General features: G+C 44.9%; 1 protein-coding gene across 1 annotated transcript in view; it reads right to left on the bottom strand.

The window, feature by feature from the left end:
- The window catches only part of IL12RB1 (interleukin 12 receptor subunit beta 1), a 168743-nt gene that overhangs the window by 63524 nt on the left and 90964 nt on the right, over positions 1-14255 (bottom strand). The window contains exons 7-9 of the mRNA XM_077476343.1: positions 5179-5261; positions 4207-4408; positions 2243-2413 (exon numbers count right to left, since the gene is read on the bottom strand). Of these exons, the coding sequence (XP_077332469.1) occupies positions 2243-2413; positions 4207-4408; positions 5179-5261 (456 nt within the window). The remainder of the gene's footprint in view (positions 1-2242; positions 2414-4206; positions 4409-5178; positions 5262-14255) is intronic.

Raw genomic sequence — 14255 nt, 5'->3', positions numbered from 1 at the left:
CAGGCAGTGGCACCTGATCCACTTTGCTCACTAATCTAAGGTATGTATGAGGGGGTATACATAAGTGGAAATTTAAAACTTTAGTAGAATTTGTGAAAATGCAGTTACAGTATGTGCCATATCTACAATGTACCAGATAATAATTACTCTCTGCATAGACCAGATGGCAAAACATCTACTGTGTACATTGGGAATTGGGACAAGGCCTGGACATTGCAGAGACTGGCAACAGATGTGAAACTATAGAGCTCTGTTCCCAGGAGGTTACTTTATATGTCATGGGCTGTTTAATCTTTCAGAGGCACATTCATTTTTACAGATTCATAGATGTGCATCCTTTTAGATACAGAGAGTACTTAGTGGTGTTCTTTTCTAAGCCCTTGTACACACGGTCAGACATTCCGACGGAAAATGTCCGATCGGACCGTGTTGTCGGATAGTCCGACCGTGTGTGGGCTTCATCTGATTTTTCCGTCGGAATGTCCGACAAACAGAATTTGAGAGCTGGATAAAAAATGTTTTCCAACAACACAATCCGATCGGACTTTGTCCAATCATTTGTAGAGAATTCCGATCGGACAAAGTGCCACGCATGCTCAGATCAAATTCCTAGACCAAAGCTATTGGCTACTAGCCTGAACGTAGTCCCGTCATAACGAAATAACGTCATCACGTTACGAACGATCTGATTTTCCGACAACTTTGTCCGACCGTGTGTATGCAACACCAGTTTAGGACAAAATCCGTCGGAAAAAATCAGACGGATTTTGTTGTTGGAATGTCCGACCATGTGTACAAGGGCTAACAGGTGTTATTGTTTTTGTTGACTGAGAAGCATAGGTGTGCGCAGCCTATTGCATTATGGTGTGCACCCAAAGCTCAAACACACATGCCTTTCTCTGCAGCCTCAGCTGCACCGGACAGTGAATGAATGGGAAGTGCTTTGTGCTGAGTGGCTTCCTGTTAATTCACAAACGGCAGCATAGTAAATACAGTACAAATAAAAAATTGCAGCAAGTTATGCAAAAAATGACCCCATGTATGAATAACATGTGTCAATAAAGTGCAATTCAGTGTAATAAATGTCCAATAGTACAAACAACCTAAAAAACATATAAAGCAATGCAAATGTGTAATTCTATGCAATTAATGTGCAATAATACAAACATCAAAATGCATATATGACAATGCACAGGCATGCGTTAAAGTGCAATATAAGTGCAAAAAAACAGCTGATATCAAAAGTTCATGTGTAGCTGAAATCCAATGTAAGGGATCTCAAGTGCAATATGGAATGCTGATGACATTCTACACTATTTGAAGTTTTTTTTCCCTCTTTGCATATTCTCATTTCCTGCAAATGATGCTGTCTGGCTACCATCTGATGTGCATGGATTCTTCCGGTGGGGGACACCTGAGCATTTCATCAGTGGATCCTCAATTCTACTAAGCGCTGTTTGACCACCCTGAGTAAGGGAGGTCGCAGGCTCTCTGCTAAGCCTTTTATCCTAATGAGGCGACGGGTATCACGATGTCAAGAACTTGGTCTACGCTCCATATTGCTCTTGAGATCCCTTACATTGGATTTCAGCTACACATCAACTTTTGATATCAGCTGTTTTTTTCACACTTATATTGCACTTTAACGCACGCCTGTGCATTGCCATTTTGTGGTTATTGCACATTAATTGCATAGAATTGCACATTTGCATTGTTTTATATGTTTTTTTGGTTGTTTTTAATATTGCACATTTATTACACTGAATTGCACATTTGCACTTTATTGACACGTTTTTCATACATGGGGTAATTTTTTGCATAACTTAGCTCTGCACTTTATTATTTGTATTGTTGTTTGGTGCCCAATATCTAGGTTATAGTGTTCAGCTGCAGGTCACATTTTATTATTTAATATTATTTTATCTTTTACTCACTAAGCACAGATATTACTTTACACTTATATTAAATACAGTGTACTATGTTTCAGTTATGAATGAACACAGTGACTGAGTGTGTTCACTGTTTTCATTTAGAAAACCAAGGGGAGGCCAGTGAATTAAATATTTATTAGCCCCTTCCCCTGCTCTCCATTCTGAAACATTCCCCGGAGGAAGAGGAGAGGAGAGAAGGCAAACGGGGGGGGGGGGGGGAGCCTGGCCAGGAGGGGGAATCGGCACTGCACATACACCCCCTGTGTACCCCTATGCCAAGAAGGGGAAAGTTACATGTGGATATGACTTACCTGTTGATATCTTTATATGATTACTCTTATAGTTTCTTGTAATATTGCTGAAGATTTCTTTCCCTGCAGAAGTCTGCCACTCAGTGCAATAGTGTGCAGACTTTTTTCTTTTCTTTTCCCAACTTAGAATTAGTTGCCTTTCTGATAGTGTGACATTTTCAAAATCGGATCCTAAAATGTGAATTGTAATGCTGTAAAATTAAGTCGCATTAGTCATAAAGGAAAATTCTCTGACTCCAGAATAGAATTTCAAGTTCCAGGGCAGTGAAGCTACAGTAAAATTGGTTTAGATTTACTGGCCTGAAAACAGTAGATACCTTGAGAAAGAGAATTGCTAAGTACAAATACACAGATATTTTGCTTTGTCACAGATTCTTTTTAACAAATGAAGAATGCATATTTTGCTATGTAACATATGTCTGCTAAATAAATTGCTAAATATGTAACCCATGGCTGCACCCACTGTAACTGTAACTTTTATAGACGGGCAGTAAAATACATTACATAGTTACATAGAGACCGACACTTGAATTCCTTGTTAGGATTTTTATTTTGCATAAAACGGTTGAACAAACTCAGTCTCTAAATTGGGAATAGAGGGTATCAGGGTAGAGTTTAGCTCAGGTGCTTGGAACTGCTGACTTCAATAAAAATCTCTCTCTATGTACACAGTCTAGGGAACAGCCGCTCGCAACTGGACTCTTTAACTGTTGGATAAATCCTTACGCCTTGGGTTTAGCAGCCAACAGGTAACTCTAGCTTTTCAAAGTCTCTCATGCAGACTTGGTTGGAAACTTGGGAATTTAGTTACAACTGGAAGGGTAGAAGTAGGAACTTTTCTTACTGTACCAGAATCTTTCAGCCGGTCCGGCGATACTGTAAGAATTGTGGATTCAATCAATGTCCATGGCAGCTCAGCTTCCAGGCTCTTACTGAGCAGCCACTTTTGTGCGTGGCTCTCTTACCGAAGAGTCCTCCCCTGGTCGCATGTAGAGTTGCTGGACCTCTCCAAAACCCTAGACAGCACCGGGAAACCTTAGAATCCTCCTTCCAGTTACTGTGCCTCGAACTAGCCGGCTCTGAGGCTCGGAAATGGATGGATCTGCACCCCAGGCCATGAGGGCTTCTGGGGGCTGGTCAGGAGGACCAGGACCATGGAGTCAGCAACAACTTCTGGACCGGAACCCCGAACCACGTGACTTTGGCACCTTAAGTACCCCTTCCCAGATTACGCAGTGAGACAAACTCCCACTGATTGGTTCTGAGACAGAGATTGGTACCCAATGCGTCCAACCAGACTGTGTTCTATAGCCTCCCACAGGTGTACAACCCCACCTATGACTAGGCAGAACTTCTATACAGCCCAGCCAAACTGATGCCAAAGTATATTTTAGCACAAATAGTCCCAAAACTCATTACAGTTTTAGGAAAAAACTAAATTTAAACATATAGCACGTACTCGTTAGGAGTACCAGCGCTACATTTAAGTAACTATAATTTAAGGTTTCGATTTTCTTATGGTTTCACAAGCATGATTTTGAGGATGGGGTTATTTGGTATTCATGAACTCAACACTGTTCCATCCATAATATCAATTAGATATTTTGAACATTATATTGTGTTTGGCGAGACCGGGTACATTCCGTCCCATAGCACCCTCATAGGATGGCTCAGTACGTGTCACTGTCAGCCAGTGCATCCACTAAAAAAAGTTGTGTGTTTTTTGCTGAAAATACATATTTCATAAAAATTTTCACAAATATTGTGCAACAAATAAAAACCAAGACTACACATTTTTATTTTGTTATTCTGTTTCGGGGTTATTTAGTACGTGTTTAAGTTAATAATTTGCATTTTAGGAAGTGTGTTAAAAATGGACTGGGTTAAAGTGTGAAAGGGGCAAATTTTATTTTACATAAAATAATATTAAGTCAAAAATAGGAACACTATTATACTGTACTTACTTTCATCTTCATCAATCAATAAAGACCATGGAGGTGTATGTTCAGCTTGATTAAAGGCTACAATAGTTGCATTGTAGGATGCACCTGATATGGTTGTGTTAAACCAATTATCTTTTGTACGGGTATGTAATTTGGCATCTGGGCATGGAAGTAAGGTGAGGGTAATATCATAATTTATATCTCTTTGGTTTTCTCTGCCAAGCTGTGAAAATAAAAGAATAACAATCATTAAGAAAACTTGAACTTTTGTTTTACAATATTAATTTCCTCTCTCCTAATGTGATGTTTGTGAAGTTGCTATTTCCAGCCTTTCAATCAACAAGGAACTGACATTTAAAAAAGTAATTTCAGCTCAACTTGATATTTCATTTTGTCAGTGAGAGTCCAACACCTACCTTCCATTATGAAGGGGTGTCACTTCTTATTTAAGCTTATGGAAACCATGCTAGGAGCGTTGAGTCACCTTTACTTGGCTTTATAGAGTTTTTGTAGATGAGGCAGAACCACCTACTAAGGACATAGTTCCTCTGTAATCTCCAAAGTATGAGACGTCAGTAGGTGATTCATTTCACCAGCATCCACTAATAACGTTAGAATACATTTAAAGTAGTCATAATTTGTGTAGTAAGCTGTACAAGGAGTGTTACTTTAATTATAAAATGCTGGTGGCAAAGGCATGGATACAAAAATGTCTCTGATCGACTGGATGTGATCGACATTGTTTATGTCATATTTTTGGTAATTTTTCAAGTTCTTCTCATATCAGTAAATCATATTACTAATCTCACTCATCAGCTGCAAATCAAGAATATAATCCATTGGACCACTGTCAACATAATCCACATTGCCAACTTGTACATGCAAAGTAAATGTTTAATAAATATTTTAAAAGCTTCAAAATACAGTTGTAATTTTGTGACTTTTTAAGCATATACATTATTGCTGCATTTTAACCAGCATTGAAAAACGTACCTTCCAATCTAATGTCAGGGTTCGAGTTCCATTATTTTTTAATTTCCCTGCTTTGTAACTTGATTGTGGATTAAAATCAATATCTGCAAAACAGTAACAGGAGCATTATACCAGTCTAAAACATTCTTTGCTGCATAGTTAGACTGCGTGTGAGCTTGCTGCGGGTTAGTAATGAGCAAATTGCCCAAAATTGAATTCTGTCTAAAGCATCAAACAAAAAATTATTATAAAGCCCCATACACACTATCAGATTTTCTGCTGATTTTTTTCTTCAGATTTACCAAAACCATGTAGTAGAAGGGCCTGCCTGATTACATACACATTGGAACTCCTAAGGTTTGACCTCATATTATATGGTTTTGGTAAATCTGATGGAAGAAATCAGCAGAAAATCTGATAGTGTGTATGGGGCTTAAGACAACCTATGAAATCAGTGGAAGGCAAATTTTGGTGGACGATTTTATCCTGTGGGGGGATTGGGCAAGCTATTGCCAAATAAATAGCCTTGGAATCTGGGCACTGTTCTGGGGAACCTTTGCCAATCAAAAGGCAATAATGAAAAAACAAACAAAAAAAAAACAGATACAGCAGAGGGAGAAGCCTTATCATATAGCTTTTAGGGTGACATGAAAATTACACAAACCCTTTAACAGGCTGGTTTGGGAGATTCCTAACGTCTATTTGTACATACATTTTAAGATAGCAGATATGAACGGCACCTATATTATTATTATCATATTGATTAAAAAGGCTTTTTCTAGTAATTGAATAAGTGACACTTTTGTGTTTTTGGTAAGCAGTACTAGGCCCGCTTTGGTCAGAAATAGCAGCTGCAACAGACATAAATGCAAAGTGAGAAGCCACAAGAAGGTGTCTTCCCAAACAAATTCACTTGAATGGGTCATGCTTGGCAGGTGCTACCCCCACCAACCATGACAGGGCATATAATTCCTGCTGCAGCTATTACATGTATACACCCGTGGCCACTGCAGCTAAAGAGAGTGCAGTTGGGACAGGGGTGGTAAAAACCCAGCTTAACTAAAGGGGTTTACCGCCCCTCAAAATTAAAATGGTAAAACCATGCGGCTGAGTTGTGGTTTTACCACCCCCAAACCCTACCTCCTTTAATTGCTGAGGCAGCAGACAAAGGTATACACATGTCGCAGCAGTAATGAAACCACCTGTTGCTTTTGGTGGGTGGTACTGCCTGCCAATCAGTACCCATTCAAGTAAATGGGGCCACTCTGCAAAAGCCCCGCAACTGCATGCCTCTGTGGGGTTCAAGGGGTTAAAGCAGATGGTGAGAAAGCAACACAACCCTGCCTACTTTAACCCCTTGTTTGTTGTGCTGCACAAGGTACTTGCAGAGCGGCTTCATTCACTTGAATGGCTCATGCTTGGCAGGTGCTATGCCCACCAACCATGACCAGGGCGTATAATTCCTGCTGCAGCTGTGACATGTGTACATCCCTGGCCACTGTAGCTAAAGGGGGTGCAGTTGGGGCTGGGTGGTAGAAACCCGGCTTAACTAGGGGTTTTACCACCCCCCAAAATTCAAATGTAAATTACATTTTATTATTCTGAGCCCCCTATAGGGCTGCTTTCACACTGATGTGCTGTTGTTTACCTGCACTGCAGGTACAGAGCAGGGCATCTGTGAGTTTCCTGGGTTAGCTGTGATATGCCATAGACTTCTATTATAGCCTGCAGGTGTGATGTACTTTCTGAAAGCAGACCAAAACTCCGGACTTTTGGTGTGCTTTCAGAAAGTGCACCAAACCTGCTGGATATGATAAAAGTTTATGGCTAAACACAGTAAACCTGCAGGAAAGCTGAAGGTACACTGCACTGCCCCCCTGGTGTCAGTAAACAGCAGAACATCAGTGTAAAAAGCAGCCCTATACTATTATACCCAGTGTATTGTTTCACACTGAACTGAAGACCTTCTTTCCTGCTGCTGGCACCACTCTGGAGATCGCTAGCCAGGATAAGAGGTGGAGTGCAGTTGGTATCACTCTGCATGGGACAGGAGTCAGCAGTACCTTTTGGCTAAGATCAAGTGTGGTATCTGTTCTTATCAGTTGCCAAAGGAGGCGCTATTAGCATCCGGAAGGACAGTTTCAGTAGGGGCCACATCGTGCCGCCCGACAGAAAACTGGGGGCAGATGCATGGTTGTGTCTGAGCCGTCTGGAAGGATGCTCCTGGTGAGGATGGGTGCTGTCACTGGTCTGATCCAGAGGGTCGAGTACCTGGCCTTCTGGCCTGGATTGGGGTAGTTCTAGCCCTGGACAGTTTTTCGGGAGGGAAAACCGGCTGCTCCTACGCTGGGGGGAGGAGCGGTTAGTACTTCCCGAATGTAATTAGGAAGGAGTGATGGGAGCGACGGTGGAGCCTGATGGCTAAGGGCTCTCACCAAGCTTCCTGATCTTCATGCCTTCCTGTCTAGGGTGGGGGGTGCTGTGGTCCGGACCGTAGGTCAGGTCAGTCTTGAAGGCATATGGAGTATGTGCCCCTGGAGTGGCAGTCCAGGGGTGCCTAAGAATCACTGTGAGTGAGGGTCACTTTGATTTTGGGCACCAAGGTCACTGCATCATAACACGCTTTTTTAGCACCTGCCTCTTGGGCCGGGCCTTTTGGCTGGGACCAGAGGAATTTTTTATTCCTGGCCGGAGGGCCTGGTCGTTGTTTCACACAATGACCACCTTTTCACTCTCCTCTCCACTATCCCTTCCCCACTTTTTATTTATTTTCAGTGTGTGTTTGTCACGTCTTGTTTTGTCACTTTGCACGTTTGCTGTGATGAGTAGGGTCACAGGTTCTAGGGCCTATCCTGAAAGTCTGGGGAGGGGGTGGACATGGCCTTCTGGCTTAGTTCGCCCTCTTCCTTAGGGTTGGGGTCTCCCTTCGGGGGAGCCTCACCTAGTATTTGGGTAAGTCTGTCTCGGCAGACCTTCCAAAGAACGGGGTCTTACTGGTTTCGGCCAGGAAGACCAAGTTTTAAGTGTCCTTGTCCCTGTCAGGAGCCTAACACCCCGGGGGATTCGGGACAAGGTCCTCTGATTTTAGAGGACTTGTGTACCCGTCTGCACTTTTTTGTGTCACTCTTTATGTGTGTGCACATTTTTTATGCACCGCGTGAAGTTTTTGAGTGTGTTTTGCACGCCAAAGGCTTTAAAAAAAAAAAAAGGAGTCAGCAGTACATACTGTAGGAGGCATCCGATTATGTGGCTCTTGCTCACTTCTACAGCTCCAACTATACAAGTAGTCCCTCTGCATTGTACTCTGTTTGATGTTCTGGGATGGCGGGTCAGCAAGCCCAGACTGGGATCTAACTGTCAACTGGTCACAATCTACAGGTTGCTGACCCTTACCATAGGCTAAAAACAATGAACAAAAATAAATAATATGGGGGAGACTTTTGCACTGTAAACTAAGGGGTAGGTTTATAAAGAATTTGCATTGCCATTGCCAAGTTAAAGTGGTTGTAAACCCTAGAAAAAACAAACAAAAAAAAACTGCAAGACAAAGGCATTATGAGCTAGTATGCATAGCATACTAGCTCATTATGAAATACTCACCTTAGATCAAAGCCCCGCAGCGGTCCCAGCACACTGCTCTTACCAGCGACATGTCTCCCGGAGTTATTTCCGGGTATGCGCCATTGCTTCAGTGTGCATGTGCCGATGACGTCAGCACATACTGATGCAGGGTATTTCCACAGTAGCTACAGGTAAGCCTTACAAAAAAAAATATGTACATAGACTATATCTTGTGCTGTTTCAAATTATAATAATTAGAATTATTATTATTATTATTATTATAAAAAAAAAAAAATGGAAAATACCAAGTTTGGTCACTAGATGGAGCTAAGTATTAATGTAAAAGAGCATTGCTCTTTACTTTAGCTCAGGCATGTCCAAAGTCCGGCCCGCGGGCCAATCGCGGCCCGCGTTCCGGTTTCGGACGGCCCGTCTGGTCATGTTCACATATCTATCTTTTGTGGCCCCCAACGAATCCCCGATCGCCGGGGGCCACAAAAGATAGATATGCTGGCTGCCATGGAGGGGGCAGGACGAGTGCCGTGGATACAGGACAGCGTCCTGTGTAAAAGGAAGTCCCGTCCTGTGCTGCCATTGGACAACCATTTTGTCCATCACAGGAGGCGGGACTTTCAATTAAAGAGGCCGTCATAGAAACAGGAGTTTCTCCTGTATGTCTGTCGGTGCTCGTCCCGCCCCCCTCCCTGTCTCCTCCAACGCTGCAGAGGGACATGAATCAGGCTGCACTGATGGCAATGGTGAGTCTGCATTCATGGAAATGTGTGGGCTGCATTCATGGCAATATGGGGGGCTGCATTCATGGAAATGTGTGGGCTGCATTCATGGCAATATGGGGGCTGCATTCATGGCAATGTGTGGGCTGCATTCATAGCAATATGGGGGCTACATTCATGGCAATATGGGGGCTGCATTCATGGCAATGTGGGGGCTGCATTCCTGGCAATGTGGGGGCTGCATTCATGGCAATGTGTGGGCTGCATTCATGGAAATGTGTGGGCTGCATTCATGGAAATGTGTGGGCTGCATTCATGGCAATATGGGGGCTGCATTCATGGCAATGTGTGGGCTGCATTCATAGCAATATGGGGGCTACATTCATGGCAATATGGGGGCTGCATTCATGGCAATGTGGGGGCTGCATTCCTGGCAATGTGGGGGCTGCATTCATGGCAATGTGTGGGCTGCATTCATGGAAATGTGTGGGCTGCATTCATGGAAATGTGTGGGCTGCATTCATGGAAATGTGTGGGCTGCATTCATGGAAATGTGTGGGCTGCATTCATGGCAATATGGGGGCTGCATTCATGGAAATGTGTGGGCTGCATTCATGGCAATATGGGGGCTGCATTCATGGCAATGTGTGGGCTGCATTCATGGCAATGTGTGGGCTGCATTCATGGCAATGTGTGGGCTGCATTCATGGCAATATGGGGGCTGCATTCATGGCAATGTGGGGGCTGCATTCCTGGCAATGTGGGGGCTGCATTCATGGCAACGTGGGGGCTGCATTCATGGCAATGTGGGGGGCTGCATTCATGGCAATACGGTGGAGGCTGCATTCATGGCAATACGCTGGGGGCTGCATTCATGGCAATACGGGGGAGGCTGCATTCATGACAATACACCGGGGGCTGCATTCATGGCAATACGCTGGGGGCTGCATTCATGGCAATACGCTGGGGGCTGCATTCATGGCAATACGCTGGGGGCTGCATTCATGGCAATACGCTGGGGGCTGAATTCATGGCAATACGCTGGGGGCTGCATTCATGGCAATACGGGGGAGGCTGCATTCATGACAATACACCGGGGGCTGCATTCATGGCAATACGCTGGGGGCTGCATTCATGGCAATACGCTGGGGGCTGCATTCATGGCAATACGCTGGGGGCTGCATTCATGGCAATACGCTGGGGGCTGAATTCATGGCAATACGCTGGGGGCTGAATTTATGGCAATACGCTGGGGGCTGAATTTATGGCAATACGCTGGGGGCTGAATTCATGGCAATACGCTGGGGGCTGAATTCATGGCAATACGCTGGGGGCTGAATTCATGGCAATACGCTGGGGGCTGCATTCATGGCAATATGGGGGAGGCTGTATTCATGGCAATACGCTGGGGGCTGAATTCATGGCAATACGCTGGGGGCTGAATTCATGGCAATACGCTGGGGGCTGCATTCATGGCAATACGCTGGGGGCTGCATTCATGGCAATACGCTGGGGGCTGCATTCATGGCAATACGCTGGGGGCTGAATTCATGGCAATACGCTGGGGGCTAAATTCATGGCAATACGCTGGGGGCTGAATTCATGGCAATACGCTGGGGGCTGAATTCATGGCAATACGCTGGGGGCTGAATTCATGGCAATACGCTGGGGGCTGCATTCATGGCAATATGGGGGAGGCTGCATTCATGACAATACGCTGGGGGCTGCATTCATGGCAATACGCTGGGGGCTGCATTCATGGCAATACGCTGGGGGCTGCATTCATGGCAATACGCTGGGGGCTGCATTCATGGCAATACGCTGGGGGCTGCATTCATGGCAATACGCTGGGGGCTGCATTCATGGCAATACGCTGGGGGCTGAATTCATGGCAATACGCTGGGGGCTGAATTCATGGCAATACGCTGGGGGCTGAATTCATGGCAATACGCTGGGGGCTGCATTTATGGCAATACGCTGGGGGCTGCATTTATGGCAATACGCTGGGGGCTGCATTCATGGCAATACGCTGGGGGCTGCATTCATGGCAATACGCTGGGGGCTGAATTCATGGCAATACGCTGGGGGCTGAATTCATGGCAATACGCTGGGGGCTGAATTCATGGCAATACGCTGGGGGCTGAATTCATGGCAATACGCTGGGGGCTGAATTCATGGCAATACGCTGGGGGCTGAATTCATGGCAATACGCTGGGGGCTGCATTCATGGCAATACGGGGGAGGCTGCATTCATGACAATACGCTGGGGGCTGCATTCATGGCAATACGCTGGGGGCTGCATTCATGGCAATACGCTGGGGGCTGCATTCATGGCAATACGCTGGGGGCTGCATTCATGGCAATACGCTGGGGGCTGCATTCATGGCAATACGCTGGGGGCTGAATTCATGGCAATACGCTGGGGGCTGCAGATGGGCACTGACCCTTATTTTGCTTCACATGTCTTTATTTAAAATGTAAGATTTTTTATTTTTTTTTCCTGAGACTTCCTTTTTAAAGTTAAGGTGTGTGGTATAAGCCGATTAAATACAGTATATCCAAATAACACACCCGAGCTCATCTGTTCACCACACACAGCACAAAGGCAAGAGAATTCTTGTTGGGCCGTGTATTAGTGCTCGGATGAACACACTTAGACTGAATTTTAATGGTTTAAAGAATGTCAAGCAAAATGGTCGGCCCTCGAGCATGTTCACTTCATCAAATCTGGCCCTCTTTGAAAAAAGTTTGGACACCCCTGCTTTAGCTGCTGTAGAGTGTAAACTGTTATAACAGAATTGATGCAATGGGGTTGATTTACTAAAGACAAGTATTCTGTGCACTGCAAATGCACTTGCTCCACAGCTTAATAAATTAGGTAAAACTTCACTTGTAAAGAATACTCAATCACATGCAAGGAAAAAAAAAACAGCATTTTTGTTAGATAGATGATAGAAACCAGCGGAGCTTCCCCTCATTTTAGAGCCTCTCTTCAGTGCTAGAGAAAATCCACTTAAAGTGCACAGTATATTTGCCTTTAGTAAATCAACCTCCCGATTGCAGAGAAGGAATTCCATTGTCTAACAAGGTTAGGAACTGAAACCCTTCACAAACAAGGAAAAGATCAAAGTAAACAATGGTGTTCTGTCTCTGCAACATTGTATATGTTTTGTATATTAGTTCACTCTCTGAAATAGCTGATTATTGCTGAAGTAGCTTTACACTGTCAGTGGTGAGGACGTGAATCCCCATACCACACAGTATAGATGTCCCCCCATATTTTCTCTTCTGGTCAGATGTTCGTAGTCTATAATGTTATGCCATTTTCTCTATAGGTTGAATTTCATTATGTAATGCAGGGTTTTTTAACTGAGGTCCCACATGTTCCCAGGGGTTCTGCCATTATCTACCTGTCAATCGCAGGCAGGTGATGGGTAAATCATATCCCCACCTAGCTGGCACTAGGAAATGCTCCTCCCTCGTATGTAGAGCAGTTCAGGGAAGCTGCTGTGAGTCCTCTTATGGCACACTTTTCCCCACCTGCCCTCCCTCTCCCTTCTCGTCCACCCCATGTGATGTCACATACAAGCACCTGAGATGGACAGAAGAAGAGGGTTGGCAAGGAGCAGCGTGCCATAAGAGGACTCACAGCAGGTTTACGGCACTGCTCTGCATATGAAAGAAACTGCTACCATAATGTACCCTGCTGTGCCCCCCACCCCCCTATGTAATGCACCCTGCTGTTCCCCCATATAATGCACCCTACTGTCCCCCCCCATGTAAATGTTCCCTGTTGTGCCCCCCCAAGCAATGTTCTCTGTTGCACCCCATGAAATGTGCCCTGCTGTGCCCCCCCTGTAATATGTCATGCCCTGCTGTGCCCCCCATGTAATGTGCGCTGCTGTTCCTCCCTTGTAACATGCCCTACAGTGCCCTCCATATAATGTGCCTTGCCCTGCTCCCCCATGTAACATGCCCTGCTGTGCCCACCATGTAATGTGCCCTGCTGCTCCCCTTGTAATATGTCCCACTGTGCCTCGCTGCATTCCCATGTAATGTGTACTGCCGTGCCCCCCCTTCTTAGGTGCCTTACTGTGCCCCCATGTAATACTTCTTGCTGTGATCCCCATGTAATTTGCCCTGATGTTCCCCTATGTAATATGCCCTGCTGTGCCCCCCATGTAATGTGACGTCCAGACTCTTGACGGAGCTGGGGTCTCCCAGCAAAACGTGTTGATATCATGCCTCTGTGCCGTCCGTTGCATTCTACTGCTCCCTGTGCTGATATGGCTGATATGGCGTGGATCTGCCAGTTGGAGCAAGGTTTGAAGACATTGGGGGTTATTCACGAAAGGCAAATTCACTTTGCACTGCAAGTGTACTTGAAAGTACACTGAAGTGCACTTGGAAGTGCAGTTGGTCTAAATCTAAGGGGTAGATCTGAAATGAGTGGAAGCTCTGCTGATTTTATCATCCAATCATGTGCAAGCTAAAATGCTGTTTTTTATTTTCCTTGCATGTCCCCCTCGGATCAACAGCGACTTCACTTCCAAGTGCACTTTCAGTGCAAAGTGGATTTTCCTTTAGTAAATAACCCCCAATGTCAGAAACACTCAGCACTCACAATTGCCGCAGTTGCACTGGAGCGGCTTACAGACACATGTGTTGCAGTGTCTCCTCATGAGTATTGTATTACAAGGAGATCTTAAGGAAGGAGGATGAGCTTTTCACTTCCCTTTCGGGACGTCTCTGACAGATCCATGCAGAGCTCCAATCGACTCCTGGACATGTAAATATGCCATT

The sequence above is a fragment of the Lithobates pipiens genome, unplaced genomic scaffold (assembly GCF_037356315.1).
Source record: "Lithobates pipiens isolate NorthernLeopardFrog02 unplaced genomic scaffold, aLitPip1_a1.2 Scaffold_13, whole genome shotgun sequence".
Lineage (NCBI taxonomy): Eukaryota > Metazoa > Chordata > Amphibia > Anura > Ranidae > Lithobates > Lithobates pipiens.
Note: the sequence above shows the minus strand (reverse complement) of the source record. Positions and strands in the feature narration are given on the sequence as shown.